The sequence below is a fragment of the Pollachius pollachius genome (genome assembly GCF_949987615.1).
Source record: "Pollachius pollachius genome assembly, chromosome: 1".
In the NCBI taxonomy this organism is placed as follows: Eukaryota; Metazoa; Chordata; class Actinopteri; order Gadiformes; family Gadidae; genus Pollachius; species Pollachius pollachius.
The window spans coordinates 18,872,005-18,892,232 of NC_136934.1; the positions used below are offsets into that span (position 1 = coordinate 18,872,005).

General features: G+C 45.9%; 1 protein-coding gene across 1 annotated transcript; it reads left to right on the plus strand.

The window, feature by feature from the left end:
- The first annotated feature begins 951 nt into the window (after positions 1-951).
- Positions 952-19,850, plus strand: antxr1a (ANTXR cell adhesion molecule 1a). Its single transcript, XM_079748858.1, has 18 exons — positions 952-1,302; positions 3,193-3,264; positions 3,388-3,459; positions 4,522-4,603; positions 4,728-4,761; positions 4,879-4,958; positions 6,070-6,138; positions 6,293-6,373; positions 7,441-7,501; positions 7,734-7,832; positions 10,046-10,115; positions 10,266-10,344; positions 10,821-10,916; positions 12,657-12,698; positions 13,385-13,480; positions 13,804-13,971; positions 14,978-15,058; positions 17,908-19,850. Exons 1-18 carry the CDS (start codon positions 1,127-1,129, stop codon positions 18,361-18,363), a joined length of 1,914 nt encoding a protein of 637 aa, XP_079604984.1. The 5' UTR covers positions 952-1,126; the 3' UTR covers positions 18,364-19,850.
- The last annotated feature ends 378 nt before the right edge of the window (positions 19,851-20,228 follow it).

Genomic DNA, 20,228 nt, shown 5'->3' on the forward strand with positions numbered 1-20,228 from the left:
AGATAGATAGATAGATAGATAGATAGATAGATAGATAGATAGATAGATAGATAGATAGTGTTAACTGTGTACAACGTTTTAACTGTACCAAGAGTGGAGACTGTAAACCCCAACGAACAGAACCACATGAACAACTGAATACAGAGAATACACCACACTTGCAACAGACAGAAATGACTAATGAGCCGTTCTAACAGTGAGTGAGGAGAACACAACCTTTATGGTTAGACATCCGTGTGTCTGAACCCAGTGTGCCTCACAGTTATGATGTCACAGGTCAGGTAGATGCTATACAACAGCCACCTCCATGTGCCCACGGAACATCAGGCAAGGATTAAAAGTGACTAGTGACCATGAAAGGCCGTTTAAATCATTTCGCTCATTTTATATGTTGTGCTCTACAAATTATTTGTCATTTTTGGTTGGTCAGGATTAATAGATCACTGAACACACTCAGTTATATTTATCATTTATATATGCGAGTTAAAGTTGATTTCACATTCAGAATACATTCTTCGGATTTTTAGTCTAGCCATTTCGTCACCTGCACCAGTAGATGGCAGTAGTTTTGCGATTCGGTTATGTGGCCTTTCTCTAAAAACAAGTTTAGAAGTGAGAGGGAGGGAGAGAGAGAGAGAGAGAGAGAGAGAGAGAGAGAGAGAGAGAGAGAGAGAGAGAGAGAGAGAGAGAGAGAGAGAGAGAGAGAGAGAGAGAGAGAGAGAGAGAGAGAGAGAGAGAGAGAGAGAGAGAGAGAGAGAGAGAGAGAGAGAGAGAGAGAGAGAGAGAGAGAGAGAGAGAGAGAGAGAGAGAGAGAGAGAGAGAGAGAGAGAGAGAGAGAGAGAGAGAACAAAAATAGTAGGATATTAGTCTTGCTTTGGCGTATTGTGCAGTTCTCTGCTCAGCGAACGCACTTCGACTTTGAAATAAAAAACAATCCTTTTTGCATGCATGTGAGGCTCTTAGCATATTGGTGCAAATACCGCCGTGAATCTCGGACCCTTGTCATGCATTCTAATTCCAATCATTTGCGCCCACAGTTAGTCCGTGGACATCACAAGATTTCATCTTTACAAGGGATTATTCTTTTCTTTTTTGTTGCAACTTGAGGACTGACCCTCCACTCTGAATGGGGATCAGTCCGACGGGGATGATGTGCTGGGGCAGAGGGTCGTGGACGCCAGTGTTGTTGTTTGGCGCCGTGCTCCTGGTTCTTACTGCTGGGAATAACATTAACCAGGACGGGAGACAGGCCATCTCACCCTCATGCACCGGAGAGTTTGACCTTTACTTTGTTTTGGACAAGTGAGTCGGTTCACGCACGCACGCACGCCGTTTATGGTCAAGTAAACTCCGGCTGATAAATCAATTAATTTGGCTTGATCATTGAAAACACTCGAGTCCCTGGTGTTTTCTGTATAAGTTGTTGGTAACAGCAGCAATGGCATTTGAAATGTAAATAACGCATTTGTGTGTTTGTGTGTGTGTTTGTGTGTGTGTGTGTGTGCGTGCGTGCGTGCGTGCGTGTGTATGTATGTTTGTGTGAGATATGAATAATAACCTGCACAATTAATAACTCTGCCGCTTTGTTTGAAGTTCATCATAGATGGGGCTTGACGGTGAATTTTTATATTTCTTCCTTCTGTTACTTTTATCCCGGTTTGCCTTTGCCTCAAATCTGAACTGTAAGGCCCTTATCTAAAATCAGATTTACAAACCGCAGTTTAGTTAAATTCATTTAAAGCAAAATCCAGGTATGTGTTTCATGATTCATTTACATTTGTTGTCTCTTATTTGGCGTGAAATGAACTGATATAATTTCAGCATGCCCACATACAGCTATACGGACACAGTTCAAATAGTTTTTGATGGGATAAAACAAGTTACACAGAACAATTGTAGCAGTTACTTGTGTTTGTTAAATTGTTTGTATCCTTTCTGACTAATCTACAGTTTACGAACATCTGGTTGGACACCTTGCACATTCTTTTTCTTCTGCAAATGCCTTCTCTCATCTGCTGTTTTGTGGTGACCCCTTCACTTCATGTGAGCCTCCTGTCCAGCTCGTCCCTCGCTCTGTAGGCCCTCACTGTCTGTTTCTATGCTCGCTCTTCATGTCTCTCTCCCTCTCTCACTCCCTCTCTCTCTACTTCAGTCTCTCTCTCTCTCTCTCTCTCTCCTTCAGTATCTCTCTCTCCCTCTCTCACTCCCTCTCTCTCTACTTCAGTCCCTCCCTCTCTCACTCCCTCTCTCTCTCTACTTCAGGCTCTCTCTCTCTCTCCTTCTCTCTCTCTCTCTCTCTCTCTCTCTCTCTCTCTCTCTCTCTCTCTCTCTCTCGACACAACCCCTTCTCCATCAGCTCCAGATGTTCCAGCTCCTCAGCCTATTTGGCCTGGCCTGTGTTTGCTGGGACTTGTGTCATGGAAACAGTGGGGAGGAGGTGTCTAGGGAGAGGTGATGGGGAGGAGTGAGAGGGGGATTATACAACAACCTGAAATCCTAGAAGAACTCTACTATTTACTTAGATTTTATAGACGGACCTTTATCTCCACAGCTCTGAAAACAATACCTTTTGACTTAACAACTTAACCAAACTATCTAGTGAGGACTCATGGACTCTGCAGTCGTTTGCTGATGGAGAGACTCCAGAGCCATGCAGCCAGCACTCCTACTGGCCCGCGGGCGTGCAGATGTGTGCAGATGCAGGTAGACCAGTTCCTGTGTTCGGGAGCAGAGCAGCGGCGTGCCGGCATGATGAGGGTTAATTCATCCGACTCTACTCACGCTGAGGTCATTGCCCAGCGTTGTGAAAACACAGATAGGGATCTGAGAAAGCAAAGCTACGACATCACTCTTTCTCCCCCGCGTGGAATTGCTGTGCTGTAAGAAAATCGCAAGCATTCTGTCCGTCTCGACGATGCCAAGACTCATTGAGCTACGCTGGCCTTGGGCTGTGAGGATATGGATGACAAGTGATGAAATGAAAATGAGCAAAAAAACGAGTGTATTGCCAAATAAAGAACATCAGGATGTTGGTTTGCTCATTCTAGGCACCATGAGGCCGGCTTTCTGTATCGGTAGAAATTCCTATTCTAGCTTATTTTCTGTCGTCTACTCAGATCTGTTTTATAAAATGTGTGTTTAACACAAAAATGTGTGAAATTTGAATTGTTTCCTTGTTGTTTGTGTTTGTAGATCTGGGAGCGTACAGAATCACTGGACTGAAATCTATCACTTTGTAGAGCATCTCGCTCACAAGTTTATCAGGTAAGAAACATTCCTCCACCTATCTCTCTTAATAATAAAAAGAATGATTATAATCTCAAACACAAGCATGAACACATGCCTTCTGGATGAGCTTATCTCTAACCATGTCTCACTTCATCTCAGCCCACAGTTGAGGATGTCTTTCATTGTGTTTTCCACTGAGGGGAGGACGCTCATGAGACTCACAGAGGACAGGTGGGTTGTGCTCATCCACTGTTTACTGTGAAGTCAATAAGGAGATGCTTTCATCCAGGGACGTGCAGTGAATTCAGATACAGGTCATCAAGGTGCCGGTATAGGTGAGGCATCAGCTATACCTGCTTCTTATCTTTACCTGCTCCTAGGTAAGACACTTAGCTATACCTGCTCCTTACCTTTACCTGCTCCTAGGTAAGACACTTAGCTATACCTGCTCCTTACCTTTACCTACTCCCAGGTAGGACACTTAGCTATACCTGCTCATTATCTTTACCTGCTCCCAGGTAAGACACTTAGCTATACCTGCTCCTTACCTTTACCTACTCCCAGGTAAGACACTTAGCTTTACCTGCTCATTATCTTTACCTGCTCCCAGGTAAGACAGTTAGCTATACCTGCTCCTTACCTTTACCTACTCCCAGGTAAGGCACTTAGCTATACCTGCTCCTTACCTTTACCTGCTCCTAGGTAAGACACTTGTCTATACCACTGCTCTAGGAGGCCTACAGGTAGACTGTGGACATATGGAATCAAACCCAGTACTTTACAACTTTGAGTCGGACAACCTGGCTGATGTTCTTTCCTGCCCCTACTTTGTTCGGGGTATGTGTATTATCAAGACGGATGATGGCAATTAAGTCCAAAATATTAAAGAAATGCTCATCGTCAGGAAAATCAAACCTGAATCAGACCCTTTTTTCATCTTCAATCTGGACAAACACCACGTGCTTTTCTCACACATTGCAGCGTGAACCCCATATGTGTCTGATCACTGCCCAGGCTAGAGTCAGAATATAAAACACGTTTGACTGTTTATGGCTCCCCTGCTATCGCCCTGAACAAAAGGCATATTTCCGTTCTATCGATTTGGCAGCCGAGAGAGAATATTTTATTAACTTTCGTCTGTTGCCTGATCTCAGAAATGCTGAACATGTGGGGCAGTTTATTAATGTTTTTTATGAAGGCAGCTGTTAGACTCAGGTTTGATCCACTGGACTGATGACCAGGGCTTTGTTTTGTAGTAGTTGCGGAAATAACGCCTTTCTGTGATTGGGTCAGGGAGCGCATCCGCATGGGACTGGAGGAGCTCCAGCGGGTCCTTCCTGGAGGAGACACCTTCATGCACGAGGGCATCCAGAGGGTGAGACGACACTCTCTGCCTGGGTCACACTGGGAAGGCTCTTCTCTTGGAGGTTCAGGACCAGAGTGTCCTCTGGTCCAAACAGCTAGCGTGTTTCATCTTCTAACTTTGCTTCCATCCACAGGCTAGTGAGCAGATCTACTATGGCAACGCAGAAGGTTTGTTGCCTGGGGCTTTTACTTTTTTTGTCATTACTGATCGTGTTTATGGCCATAGCCGATTCATGAAATCAAAAATGAAAGCATGTGACCCGACTGCTCTGGGCGTCCCTGCAGGTTACCGCTCTGCCAGCGTGATCATCGCCCTCACAGATGGAGAGCTGCATGAGGACCTGTTCTTCTACGCAGAGAGAGAGGTGAGAGAGAGTGAGTGAGAAAGAGAGAGAGAGAGAGAGGAGCACGAGGACCTGTTCTTCTACGCAGAGAGAGAGGTGAGAGAGTGAGTGAGAGAGAGAGAGAGAGAGAGAGAGAGAGGAGCACGAGGACCTGTTCTTCTACACAGAGAGAGAGGTGAGAGAGAGAGAGAGAGAGAGAGAGAGAGAGGAGCACGAGGACCTGTTCTTCTACACAGAGAGAGAGGTGAGAGAGGGAGAGAGAGAGAGAGAGAGATGCACGGGGAACTTTTCTTCTACGCAGAGAGAGAGGTGTGAGAGAGAGAGCTGTGAGAGAGAGAGAGAGCAGAGAGAGGGAGAGGTGAGAAAGAGAGAGAGAGAGCTAAGAGAGAGAGAGGGGGAGAGAGAGAGAGCGGGAGAGGGAGAGAGGGGAGAGAGAGCGAGGTGAGAGAGAGAGAGTGAGGTATGAGAGGGGAGAGAGGGAGCGAGGTGAGAAAGAGTGAGAGAGCGAGGTGAGAGAGAAAGAGCGAGAGAGAACGAGTAGGGGGTAGAGATAAACAATCTTATCAATGGGATGAAGGAATGAAGGAGGGCGTGCAAACTTTGCCCAGGTTAGGAGACTACCTTCCCAAAAGATAAATCATGTGCGCACTCTTCTTCACTTCTTTGATCCCGGGTTAGTACTGGGATCCAGGGTACCCCCTCACTGCAGGCCTGGACCTGGGGCAGATGTGTGGAGGAGGAGAACAGTCCTCTGCACATCTGCATTTGACACCTATGGTTATATATGAGTTCCACCATCCAGAGAGTGGAATCAGATTCTTTAGCTTCAGGCGGCAAGTTCAGAAGTGCTCTCTATAGATCCGGACTGTAGCATACCGAGCCTATCATCATGCCTTCCAACACTGTCCTCTTCTCTATCTCTCTCACCATTCAACAACAACAATAACAACAACAAAAAACATCTATAACAGTACCACCTCCAACCACACCACCACCTCCACTGTAATATTGCCCCACCTGTCTGTGGAGGGCCATCCAGACGCAGGCTTGAGGGGCGTGGCACCGAATACTATGTCTGGGAAGGTCTAATGGAGGCCAGGCGTTGAACCTCTTCTTCCTGTCTGCCCTCAAGGCTAACCGGTCCCGCAGTCTGGGTGCCTCCGTCTACTGCGTGGGGGTCAAGGACTTCAACGAGACCCAGGTGGGTGGCTCCTGCTCCTCACACACCGTGCATGAGGAATCAAAACTGCATACCCACACACAGAGCTACCATTCCTACGTTGTGCATAATGCTGAGAGGAAAATTACCTGCATGCAGTGCTTACCTGACGAGTTTGCTGGTGGTTTTCCTTCAGCTGGCCAACATCGCTGATAGCAAAGACCACGTGTTCCCTGTCAACGACGGCTTTGAGGCCCTGCAGGACATCATCGACTCGGTGAGTATCTCAGACTCCCTCTCTTGTCTCTCTGTGGACAGCCAATATGTATCGGATATAACACTTTTTACATAGTAATTACTATGCAGAAAATCCTTTTTCTCCTACAGTATCTTTCATTACGTGTTGACTCAAGGGTCTAAAACAGACCTAAACCAGCAAACCAGATGTATTGGTGGTGGAGAACTAGACCATCCATCAGGGTATTTCCAGGAATTCCTGAACTACCTGGACTTACTATATGTTTTGAGGAAGTTAATGATCAGGGTCAAAGGTCAGACAGTTGGGGGTCATCAGGTTAGCATAACCCTGAAAGCTGTTTTATAGGTTTTTCACCGGACAGCTGTTTAGAATTAACAGGGCTTTTCAAAGACACAAACAACAACAACAACAACAACAACAACAGCTACTGGAGACTTAAACCACAGAGGACACCATATATAGCAAATATAGTAAGAGTACTAAATAAATAGTAATAACTTAAAGGTCCCATGGCATGAAAATTTCACTTTATGAGGTTTTCTAACATTAATATGGGTTCCCCTAGCCTGCCTATGGTCCCCCAGGAGCTAGAAACGTAGTTAGGTGTAAAACGAGCACTAGGTATCCTGCTCTGCCTTTGAAAAAACCAAGCTCAGACACGCCGATTTGGAATTTCCCCCGTATGTCGTCATACGGGGACATGCTACCTCCCCTTTCTCTGCTTTGCCCCTTTAATAGGTCCATGCTTTGCCTGCCCAGAGAATTTGGCCCGTCAATGAGACATTAAGCTACGACCGTGCGAGCGCCACATGAGTGTTTGTGTGTGAATACACACACTGTAACGCAAGTGTTTTTGTTATTTTGATAACCGTTCTGCTGTTGGTGTTATAGGCATAACTGGTCGGGTTCTCTAACGTCTCTGGTATTTCCACAACAAGAATCGTTGTTTTATTTACATTGGCTTCAGACTGGCCACTGGGGATATTAATTATAACTAAGATAATGATATGTGATATGATGATAATAATATAATCCTACTAAACTAAACTAAACTTAATTCTCCCTTATATGCTTCTCCACATAAGATTCTGAAAAAGTCCTGCATTGAGATCCTGGCTGCGGAACCTTCTAGTATCTGTGCTGGAGGTAAGGACAGCTATCCAGAACCCGTCCATCCACCTTAAACCCTTGTTCTACCCTAGACACAGCATCCATCAACACACCTGCTGCTTCATCTACCCCGCAGGACCTAACTGTGACCCCTAGATCCACGACAACACAGGACACATCTCAGTCTGTCACTATCATACAGCCATACCGTACTGTCTGCCGCTAGGCGTGGAATGACTTGTTGTTGTTCTCCTTCCTCTACGGCCAGAGTCTTTTCAAGTGGTGGTCCGAGGAAACGGGTTCCTCCACGCCCGGAACGTGGACAAGGTCCTGTGTAGCTACCGGATCAACGACACCCTGACTAAGAGTGAGTGGCATTGAAGCAAACATCAAAAGTCTACGAATGAGTTTGGGAACCTATTCTGAGCAGATGTTACTAATGGTGAGCGCATGACGCTGTTCTCGCCTGTCTCAACACAAATATCACAACCTCAAGTGAATTTCAGTTGTCAGCCAAACTGAAACAGTTAGAAGATCTCTCATCTCAGCAGGAGACTGTTGTCGTTCTTCCTGTTTGTGGAAATCTCGCTGAAATTCCCCAAAGTGAACAATCACAGAGCTGCCCGCAGCGCCCTAAGTAAATAAGTAGCCGCTGTGTTGGGTCTGTTTCTGCCACGGCTGATTTCCCGTTAAACACCAAGTAGGTGGGGATACAGAGCCAGAGGGAATAGAGGATAACGTTCCTCACACAAGGCAGGAGGGGGAGCGTCCTTACACTACTATGATCTTCACCAGTATGCCTAATGGTTTCTACCATGCAGATAGTAATACCAGTGACCATGGAACGGCAACGCTATGAGAGAGGACTCGGCCAATGCTCCTGTTATTGATCCCTGCTGTTGAAAGCCTTTAGATGGCGCAGAGGGTTTGCACACTATTTTATTTAATGCTCTCTCTCTTGTCCACTGGTGCCGTAAATGTGCGATCCCATCCCCATTACGACAGCTTAATGTTTCCCTGTAACCGACTATTGGCCAACATTCAAATCACATCAAGGGACGGCATGGAATCAATTGTGGTGAGAAGGCGTTGACGTCAGTTCCATTATCTCCGCTCCATCAGATAGCTCTACCTCTTTAACCCTCCCCTGGAGCTTGTTTCCTTCACTCGCTGCAAAGGACAAACATGGCGATGAAAGTGATGAGGTCACAGATCTCCTTGGGTAGACGTTTACGCTTATCTGTGAGGTCAGCCTCTGGGTGGAGGTCAGCCTCTGGGTGGAGGTCAGCCTCTGAGTGGAGGCTGCTCATGGTGGGCCTTATTTCACAGTCTATTTCAGCCATTTTCTCCTCCCTCCTCCTTAAGCACAGTGAAACGGCGGGTAAAGGAAGGAGTCACTGTGTTGTAGGTACATGTGTTGAGCAGCTGAATCCGTGTCTGAGCCTGTGTCTCCAGGAAGAACGGCAGCAGCTTGCAGGCCGAGACGCTGAAATGTGGCACAGAGATGTTATATGGAAGATTCCCTTCCGACCCAGAGCCATTTGGATCGGTTTTTCTAATCAAAAGACAAATCATGAACATTTCCTCTTAAGATACCTGCTTCATCAAAGCTAATGTCTCTCCTGTATGCTTTCAAATTGAAAGAGCCAGCCCAGTCAGCTGGCCTTTTAGCAGTGCATTTGATACAGAAGAAGAGGCTGATGCACGTGTCCATAAAACCTGACCCTCCAGGGGGCTCCACGAGTAAACACACTCAGAAATCAATGTGTCATGATCACGGGCGTCTGCCCAGCTTCCATCTTCTCATGGAGGAGATTTAACGCTGCAAACATGATCCCCATGGAGATCAGCCTCAGCACTAATTAGTCATACTTTCTTTATAGTCACTGGCGCTGTGTGGTTAAACCCTCCTCCCTCCTTCTCTCCTCTCTCCTTAAGTAGGCCTTCTTTTCTCCTGAGGCCTTCTTTTGTAAATGGTGCCGGGCCTTTCAGAGCAGCAGGTAGGCTGTTGTATGGATACCTTAGCTGTGTTTGTACTGGCGGAAGTCTCTCTTGGTGGTGGTGGTGGACCCTCCACCCTGCAGGGTGTTTCTGGAGCGTTCCTGCAGCTCCCATGTTGATGTCCTCAGTGGTCGGCAATGCTCTGCCTCCGCCAGGACAAACAACTGGACTCTGATCCGTGCTGCTCCGAGCCAGTTGGACGATAGTCCTCCAAAAACAGAGCGCTATGGCAGATTGAGGACGCCGGTTTGATGGGGTTTGAAACTATCAAGCACTGTTCTGTTATAAAGTGTGGTTGGATAGTGAAGAATCCATGAACACCTTTCATTTCAGTGGGCCGGCGTACATTTACTTACTTTAGTTCTTTGAAGTGGATTGGTCATGGATTCTTTAATCTATAATTATCATTATCAAGTTTTGAAGTTAATCGGCCATGGAAAGTCACAATAAGCCGACTGTATGATTAATTATTCAAAGTTTGTAATGGAAGAGCTTGCTGTGTCAATGGCTACACCACTGACTGGAGTAGCATCAGAAGAGAGGTTGGTAGACTGACCCTTTCCCCTTCCTCCTCTCCAGTGGAAAAGCCTTTGATTGTGGAAGATACGTATCTTCTATGCCCTGCCCCAGTCCTCCAAGACGAAGGAATGTAAGTTGAGCATTCAAATAAGCATTCACTTTATGCAACCAAATCTTTCTCCTGGCTTCTTTATGTCTCAGCAACAACAAACCTTCAGGATGGAGTTGATGTGAACCATGGAGGAGGAACATGAGCCCCTTCTTCTTCCCTCTCTTGCAGGGCGGCCAACCTCTACGTCAGCATGAACGAGGGCCTCAGCTTCGTCTCCAGCTCCGTCACCATCACCACCGTGGGCTGTGTGAGTTCCCTGGGGCCGCAACACATTGCACTTAGCATGGTGTAGCATCTTATCCTAGCTATCTTTGTAGACGGGAATGGGTTTAACAAGCAATTGTTAGTGCTTGGCACTTGTTTCGAATAACATCCTTACTGTACCGACAGCGCTATATTGTTTCTCTTTCTTCTGACAAATGTAATTATTGTAAGTCGCTTTGGATTAAAGTGTCTGATAAATTCCCTAAATGTAAATGCTGTCTGGCTTTACCTTTGTATTTTATTCACTTCATTCTTTTAACTGCTTATCCACCGTATGTCGAGGTACACTTGATTCAGTTATCAATGACTTATCCATGACTCAGAACAGCATGTAGAGGAGCAGTCTGGTCTCTGAATTGTGTTACTGGTCCGTAGTGGGGAGAGAATGATTATGATGAGGATGATGATGAGGATGATGATGATGATGATGATGATGATGATGACTCTGCTCTGTCACAGTCAGATGGGACCATCCTTGCCGTCGCTCTGCTCATCATGATGCTGCTGCTAGTGCTGATTCTGCTGTGGTGGTTCTGGCCTCTCTGCTGCACCGTGGTGGGTTGAGTACACTGGGGAGGGTTTAGTAGACTGGGAAGGGTTTAGGGGACTGGGAAGGGTTTAGAGGACTGGGAAGGTGGATGGATACACTGTGATGGGATTAATACACGTGGAAGGGTTGGTACACTGAGAAGGGTTAAGTAGACTGGGAAGTGTTTAAAACACTGGGAAGGGTTTAGTACACTGGGAAGGGGTTGAGTAGACTGGGAAGGGTGGATGTATACACTTTGATGGGTTTAATACACTGGGAAGGGTTGGTACACTGTCGGGGTAGATGTATTCACTGTGGAGGGTTAATGTGCTCACACAAACCAACACACACACACACACACACACACACATAAACATAAAACCGTGCCTTCGCTCTCGCATATGAATTTATGTTGAACATTAATACACAGATGGGCTGATACACGTAAAAACGAAAACATCAGGGGGCCTGCAGCCTAATTAAACCTCATATAATGGGATAATGTCTTTGGCAGGTGTGTTTTGTCTGCCAACGCCCCCAGTAGGGCACCTTGTTAACCCAAACAACATTCCCCTGGTGGGAAGGCGAGGTTAGGAACGGATCCTCTGTGTGTCTTTGACCTCTTTGACTGGCAGACGAACTTGCCTACACAGAGGTCAAGGCCACCTGGTGAACGCGTGCTCCAGTAATTACACTGCTGTTGGTATAATGGAGGTCACAGCTGGAGAGGTCACGTTCTCCCCACAATATATTGACAGTTGAACACCAGAGAAGAGGCAGTAATACTACTGTTGTATTTGATCCTTCTCTGACTAGGAGTACAGAACATCACTTCCCTGAACAAGGTTTAACTAAGTACTTCTGATTGTGTTTTGCCAATCTCCAGCTGCACCAAACTCAATAGAAATGGAATATGTGGGACATCTCTGCAACTATCAACCACAAAAAATCGGAACATCCATTTCAATTTACCAGAAGGTTCTCTCTGATCCGTCCATCCTTGACTGAATGTGAATCTCCTCATGGTAATGAAGAGATTCATTGTCTCATTACAAACCTCCTTTCCCAGCATTGGAAACAGAAACGGCGAGCGTGGCCAGAGAAAGAGCAGCTTTCTGTTTTTTACAACATGGCAGTGCCTCTCTTTTTCTCTCACTTCACTTCCCTTTATTTTCCCCGTAACCGGGCGCTATTTCGGAAAGTGACGCTACAGTTACCATGGTGACCTAGTTTGGCCTCCGTGCTCCGGAGCGCCAAAAGGGGAAAATCAGCGTTCCAATCAGGTCATTTTTCCACCGACCAAAGTAAAGAGACGTATGCCCGCTGTCGTTGGAGGAGAACACTGATAGTTCACCCAGTGACATAAAGTAAACACAGGACTACCAGTAACAAGCACCTCCGTGCTCTCAATGCACGTGCAAAATAGTTTCATCATTTGTCATTATCGTTCTCTGGTCCTCTAAGTTTTAAAACTAAACTGCAACTTTAGTACGTCTATTTGTCTGTCCTTTAGTACGTCTATTTGTCTGTCCACTGCAAGAAACAGTGTTTTTGTTGTTGCTCTCTCCCCCTCCTCCAGAAAGTGGACATTCTAGGGTCCTTCCTTATATGGAGGAAAGACAACATCCCAGATGTTTTGTTGTGAAATTACTCCGTCACAGACATTTTGAGATCTACAAAACTAAAATCTGGAATGTAATCACATTACTTGCTTGTTTGAACACTGGACCCTGTGTTCTCCTCACGCTGTAAACCTTGCTTTTCAGATCATCCACGAGCCCCCCCCACCTGTCTCAGATGAGAGCTCGGTGAGCAGCACTTATATCTCACCTCCAAATGATTTTGAATTCTGGGGTAAAAAAAAAGAAACAAGGAGCAATTTCTATAATGTTGGGAAATCAGCACACCGTTGAGGGAGTACTTCTCAGGAATGTTTTTCTGTTGAAATATGTCTTCGATTTCCCGCAGCAATTATTTCAAAACAGTTACAAATGCTTAAGCTAATTAAATACATCATAGTTTACTCGGTTGGATAGCTCTCTGTTGGTAGCCCTTGTGGAATGGCTGAATGCTTAATGGTTTCAACATGTCTTTTAATAAGCATTTCCTCAGAACTGAAATAAATACTGACAAAAAAACAAACTGAACCGAAACAAGCAGAGACACCTGGTGAAGGGATGAGAAGACAAATTTAGAGGTGTTGGTTTCCTGCAGTCCAGCTTTGTGATTGGTGTTTAAATATCACTATGCTACCTTTGTACTGCAGCTATTGGCTCCTTTCATTTCTAAAGAGTAAAAGCATCCCATCCATGACGCATCACTCCAGGAGTTCTTTCCCTACTAATCGGTTTATTCTGCTCCAGCGTGGAAACATTTTTAGCGAAAACTGTGACTACAGCTCGAGCCACTAGAGGGCACTACAGGGAAAACGTACATAGTGCAGGTTTAACATGGAGCAGTTCTTCATGGAATGAACCAGACCTCCTCCCAACAGGACGATGAGGACTTTGACGCGCCCAAGAAGAAGTGGCCCACCGTGGACGCCTCGTACTACGGGGGCAGGGGGGTGGGTGGGATCAAAAGAATGGAGGTGAGCATTGTTTTTAATTAAGTACAGCTTTACTACAGCCGTGTACCTTGTGCTACCAAACAAAAAGTTCACTTAGAATTCACCCTATAAAAAGTCTGAACCATGATGGCAAAAGATTAACTGTTGATGAATAGTTCATCTTTGTAGTTCGTAGTAGGTCAACTTGGCAAAAGATTAACTATTGATGTATAGTTTATCTTTTTCCAACACGGTTCAGAAAAACAGTGATATAAATTTCTAATTTCCAGTACTTGGCTGCCCGTTTCTGACAGTCATACACAACGTTTCTGTCTGTGAGAATATGTCTTTACTTCCTTCTCCAGGTCCGCTGGGGGGAGAAGGGCTCCACTGAGGAGGGGGCAAAGCTTGAAAAGGCCAAAAATGCCAAAGTGAAGATGCCTGCGCAGGAGTACGCCCCTCCTCCCACTCGGGTTCTGAACAATGGCATGCGGAAACCCTCCGGCCCACGCAAGTGGTACTCACCCATCAAGGTGCTCGCCTCCCCCAGCCTCAGGCAACATTTACATTCACAACAGTTGGCAGGCGCTTTATCCAAAGCAACTTAAAACGGTTCATACACACATTCACACACTGACGGCGGAGTCAACCACGCAAGACAACAGCCAGCTCGTCTGGAGCAGTTAGGGTTAGGGTTCTTGCTCAGGGACCCCTCGACACTCAGCTAGGAAGAGACAGGGATTGAACTAGCAAACTGAGTTCAGGCCTGCTCGAGGAGGCCCTCCAGCGGGATGAATGCCCCCCATACCTCTATCTTAAAATAAATACATGAATACACAAAAAGATTACGAATAAATAATAATAATGCGTATTAAAAAAAGTTAAATGAGCAATTTATGCTCATTTAAAGGACCACCCTTTGTTGCAAATACATTTTACAAGATTTCCTGTGCATAGAATCCCAAAGAGCTCATAATGTGCACCATCCATACATCCCGGATGGGGCCATGCTAGCGATAGGAAGGGTTTATTGTTATGTCGCAGTGGGGGAAGTATCAGCCGTGGTCAGGTAACAAACCAAGGTGACTGCTAGCACGCAGCTCCCACTCCCTGGGCCAGGAGGATGTGAAAGGGAACTGTTCCAACTGGTCATCCCTGCCAGCAGGGGACAGCTAACACAAAGCAGACCTGTCTACACTGACCTCCAGGGGAGCACAACTGCAGAGCCAGCAGTTTTCTTGCATTGAAACTGATTTAAAAAAGCTTTATGCATTGAACAATACAAAATCTGTTCATTGATTAAAATTAAAACGTGTTCAATAAGCTTCTAGTCTGAGCATTAGTGGATAAACCTAGGAGGGCAGATGGTGTGTGTGTGTGTGTGTGTGTGTGTGTGTGTGTGTGTGTGTGTGTGTGTGTCTGTGATCACCTGACCTTTTGTGTCCTATAACTTCTAATAATTTTTCTATGAAGCATGCTTCTTTGGTATCATGGATGTACTAGTTGTTAGTAGTTACTCATAGTTAGTTTTTTTCGTAGGGCAAATTGGACTCGCTATGGGTGTTGTTAAGAAGAGGCTACGACCGCGTGTCTGTGATGAGACCACACCCAGGGGACAAGGTAAGATGATAAAACTGCACCAATGAAAGCATTGGACTCAAACTGTAATCTTTGACTGTTCTGAATTTTTTAACTTGGCTTTGTTTAGGATTTGGCAACATTTTCAATTAGCGTATAAAGACCAGCAGCTGTGAACATTTAAGCACGAGGACAAATCTTGTGGTTGGTTTTTATTAGCTTTTATCCGAGTCTTGCATAGGACGTTTTCCTGAATGCTAATGTGTAGAAAGTCAGAAACCAACAGCGTTTTCAGCGTTAATGAGCTATCGGGACACCGTACTGAAGACAGGGCCTCCAAAACCTCCCTCGTTTCGGAGGGTTTATGTTCAAATGTATTTCTCCCCAGGAGCAATTACTTCAAAAACATTTTAAAAAAATGCAGCGGTGGAGGATTGGCCAACGTTTCCAATTAGCCTGAGAACGAGGAGCAGCTGTGAGCCGGGAAGTATGCATGTGTGGTGTGTGGGTCGGTTTTAGTAGCGATACAATGCCAGGCTACAGAAAGCCCAATCTGGGGAAGCCATTAAGATAGCACACATATTACTCTCCTCAGTGGTGAAGTCTTCTTGAGCATGAACAACAGCCTGGCTCGCTCTTGGCAGCTCAGACTCAGCAGGATTTACAAGTGCTGAGCGTTGAAATGCTTTGTACAGTATGTAACCACAGCGCAAGCGTGTTGCCCAAGGAGACAGCTATCATCTGTCATACAAAACGGTCATGGGTAGCAAGTACAGTAATATTGAGAGGTTAATTTTTTTAACAATTCGTATTGGTATTGCCCAAAAAAAATTCTGTGTGTCCAAAGATGGATGGAGAATGTTAAATGCTTTAGGGATTATTGGTGTAATTGTCTAAACAATCTTGACAGATGATTCAGTCTGCAGCCATTTGCAAGAGCTCACCGAACATTTGATGCAGAGCGTTTGCAGCGCTCCTTGCTACTCATGTCCTCATGTATTTTAAAGTATGAGGTTAAGAAAAGTTTTTTTCAAATAAAGTAAAGAACTTCTAAAGTAATTGGTTTAAACATGATTGCGAAAGTTGAAAGAATATATTTCTTTAAGATTGAAAAAGTTTGAAGTACGATGACTGGCTGTTAAGGAGGTCTTTGGAACAAAGCAAGCATTGACACACTATATATTGTTCGTTTTGTGCGTGAAAAGCACAGAATATTCATTAGGCTCGCTCAATAAGCTCTGCCAACTCCTCCTTCTACTATCAGGCGTGGCAGAGTATGGCGTTCCGTCCATAAAGCGTTCATTAGTACACAGGAAGTGAGAAATCCCTAAGTGTGGAAAAAAAGGCTTTTCTAATGGCACTTAGGAACCCCTGGTTAAAGCCCTAAGGTCCCATTAAACCAGGGCAGGAGACAGGCATTAGGTGGGGGTCTGGATGGACGGTTCTCTAGATCCTAGATTCTTGTCCTGAAGTTTAAGAGCAGCCACTCAGAATAATAGGGGATTTATATTGTTAATTTTTTAAAGGTAGGGTAGGCAATTTATTTAGAAGCAATTTTTGTTAAAAGAAAAGTAAAAGGTCTGGTATGCGTGTTGGTCGCAGGTCTGTCATAAGCCCGTCCAATCAGTTCTCAGGGCTTATTCCCAGCGTTACATATCATTAAAGCCATGAATCAGATCCCAGCATGCGAGCCGGTCTTGCAGACTTTGGCCCTGCCCCTATGGTGCATAGTATAGAATATACGCACGCCTGAACAATAGACAGGGAGTCTCATCATCAGGCGGCACAATCTGTAAAAGCCTTATCCGTAAATCTTTAGGTAAACTCAGCTCTTTTAGCAACAGGTTGACTGTAGGTGGTGAAAAGATTTGAAAACATGTTGAAATGTATATTTTTGCCAGACTTTGGAACCCGGGTTTGACAAATGGAGTCAATCAGAGACAAGAACAGCTTTAGTGGATCTGGTTCCCTCAGAGGCACTGCATTCCGCCTCTACCTCTCAGGTCCAGGTACCTCTCAGGTCAAAGTGTTCCCCTCAGGTCCAGCTATCTCCAGGTTCTGGTATCCAAAGGTCCTGGTCTCTTCAGGTCCAGGTATCTCGAGGTCCTGTTCCCTCGAGGTCCTGGTATCTCAAGGTCCTTTACTCTCCAGGTCCTGTCTCCCCAGGCACCTTAAGGTTTACGTTGTCTTCACTTCACTGTGTTTTCAGTATTCTACCCCCCCCCACCCAATACACTCGCATGGACATTGAGAGCTAGTACAATGCTCACACGGTCTTTCAACGTCTGTGGCGGACACTTGAGTTTAGTCGGTGTAAAAACGGTATGGGTTACCGGCGACTTTGAAAGACTGTAGCCTAAAGCGCTTTGAGCACACATTCAGCTCCATGTTTGTAGCGCAACCCAAAACATGCAACCAAAATGTTTCTAGTAAAGAGTGTATATGCAGCAGGGCTGTGTCTTAACTTTGTTAAGGAATCAAGTCCAGTTTGGGAAGGAAAAGTCAAATCCATTATGTTGTGTTCAGTCCCGACACGGCTGTGTGCTTTGGGCTTTGAGCCCATGACCCTTGTCTAACCACAACAGCTTAACAAAATGAAAGAGGGGAAGGAGTTCCAAGTGTCATAAAGCCCTCCCCCTTTCTTCCTGTCAGGACGAGGGGAGCCAGGTATAGAGGTGTTTACAGTTTCAGGGATCCGCTTGAAGTCAGTAAACAATTTTTAATCTCCGGGGCTGGCAGGGGGGCTAAGGCACCTGGAAGACCCTCGGACTGAAGTCATTCGTTAGCACTGTTCTTTTTCCACACTGACTTCATTCTTGAAGTTCAATTTCTCCCATCCACGCTGACCCTTCTCCTGATATGTGTGTGTGTGTGTCTTTGTGTTATTCCAGGGCCGCTGCGTCAACTTCAGCCGGATCAAGTCCAACCCTCTACCCCGCTACCCGCAGTACACCAACCACCCGTCTCCCACCTACGGCCCCCCCTCAGACTGCAGCCCGCCTGCCCCCCAGGGCACTCTCCCCCCCACCCCCAAGCTGCCCTCGCCCTCCTGCTCCCCCTCGTTCTCCTTCTCTCCCTTGCCCCCCATGCCGCCGCCAAGCTCCTCCCCCCCACCTACCCTCACCACCCCGACCTCCCCAAGCTCCTCCCCCCCACCTCCCCCCACCATCCCTCCCCCTAACCTCGCCCTTCCTCCCCTGGCTCTGAACATTCCAGCGCCCCCGTCAGCCCCCTCTAGCCCAACCCCGCCCGCCTCCCCCACCGGCGCCCTGCCCCCCATGCCCCAGGGACCTCCACCTGTAAGAGCTCCGCCCCCGGCCCGCCCACCGCCCCGCCCCACCCTGTAGGGCTCCAGCGGTGGGGGCCACCACAGGAAACGGCTGGGTGAACCTGCGTTGCCGTCAGCCCGCGGCGACTCCCAATTTCACTGGCTAGCACGAACCTGCGTGCGCTTCGAGCTAGCGGAAAACATTGTTGTGATGTCCGGCTCTCTGGGAATGGACGCCCTAGAAGCTAGCACAACTCTTTTTTGGCCCAGCAGTGTGATTGTTGCCACGCTTGACGGATAGACAGAGAGGCGTCCAAAGGGGGTTAGCTCATGCAAAGGAGGCCAGTTGTGCTGAGCAACATCTGCCCTGGCCTTCAGAGCTTCATCTGGCCTGCAGTCCTCCTCCACACGAGCACAGGAATGCTAGAAGAGGTCGATGTTCCCAAAGTACGTTGGGCAGTATATTGATAATGTTCGGTTTCGCCTGATAAGAATCAAAAATGGTGAGCAGTCTATAGCTGAAAATATTCCAGAAAACATATCAAAAGGGATAATTCAGAGGAATCTTTATATGGTGCCTTACCAACGTTTTATTATTTGCATGTAATATCATTGAAGATATGTTTTTTTAGAAGCAAATCTTCATTGTTTCTACAATTTGTTGTAGTTTCCTGTTTTATTGGTTAGTATTAGTATTTGTTTGTGTCAGATTAATCATCTTTTTGAAGTTGGAGAATGAACAAAAGGCGTATCAAGGTAGATGTTGAACACTAAAGGTTTAGTTACGGTTCCACGTCGACGCAACGCAAGGGGGTTTACCGACCCATTATGTCCTTGCGGAATTTCCTTGCGTCCACCGCAAGGGCCTAACATGTGCCTTCCAAAAATCGTATCATCGCTGGACGCAGCAGCAAGGGCTGTGATTGGTCCACTCACACTCAAAAACTTGACGCAGAACCAAAACAGGTTCACGACTGCGTCGAAACATCTGCGTGGTCAGTGCGTTGCGTCGACGAGGAACCATAACTGAGCCTTAAAGCTAACGATGACTTGCTTCATGATGCACATTCAAGTAAAATCATATCACTAATTTAGGCACTTAGCTGTCGAAATAACTCTACCAAACCAGGGCAGGGGCAACTTGGAATTCTGGCACATTAGTTGGAATCATACTGGGACCCAGTAACAGGCTGGGTCCCATTCTAAAGTGATCAACGATCCAGGTTAAGACTTGTTGAGAAGAATGTCATGTTCCCAAATCCAAATGGGCTTTAGCCTAAGTGATTTGGTTGAAACCATATGTATGCAGTGCGAGGAATGCCCAGAAAAAGACACAGCCACAGACATTATGCTACCTTTCCCCACCGTGGCATTGGGGCTAAACGGGAAAGCAGTGCAGCACTGCAGGGTTGTCCGCGCTGACCAGAGCTGGGAAGACAGCTCATGGAAAACCAAGACCTTCCATCGCCAGATGCATTGACGACGCGTGTCAACAAAGAGTTCTGTTAAATGGAAAGAGATGCTTTTGATTCGTCCCTGCCAGGCCCGCCGCTCCTTATACGCAGAGTACGCAGAGTGCGTAGGGCACAGTACCTGGGGGGGGGACCAAAAATTAAGGTTTGTAAAAAAAAAAAAATGTATTATTTCATAATTTAATTAAAAAAATATACAAATTAGTTATGAAGAGGCCCACCGTTGTTTTTTCTTAATTGTATAACCTATCACTCAATTTCGGCAAATTAGATGTTTATATATATATATATATATATATATATATATATATATATATATATATATATATATATATATATAATAAGCACTAACAATCGCTAGGTTAACCCATTCCCGTAAACAACAAATAAGCTAGGATAAGATGCTACACAATGCCAAGTACTTTTTTTAAGTGCAAGGACGTACAACATACAATAAGTGCGTACATTAAGT

Excerpts from the sequence above, each read along its gene's own strand:
- antxr1a (XM_079748858.1), top strand. The coding sequence starts at position 1,127 with ATGGGGATCAGTCCGACGGGGATGATGTGCTGGGGCAGAGGGTCGTGG. Across the intron at positions 3,460-4,521 it reads ATGAGACTCACAGAGGACAG|GGAGCGCATCCGCATGGGAC; the intron begins GTGGGTTGTGCT and ends TGATTGGGTCAG. Across the intron at positions 12,699-13,384 it reads CTGTCTCAGATGAGAGCTCG|GACGATGAGGACTTTGACGC; the intron begins GTGAGCAGCACT and ends TCCTCCCAACAG.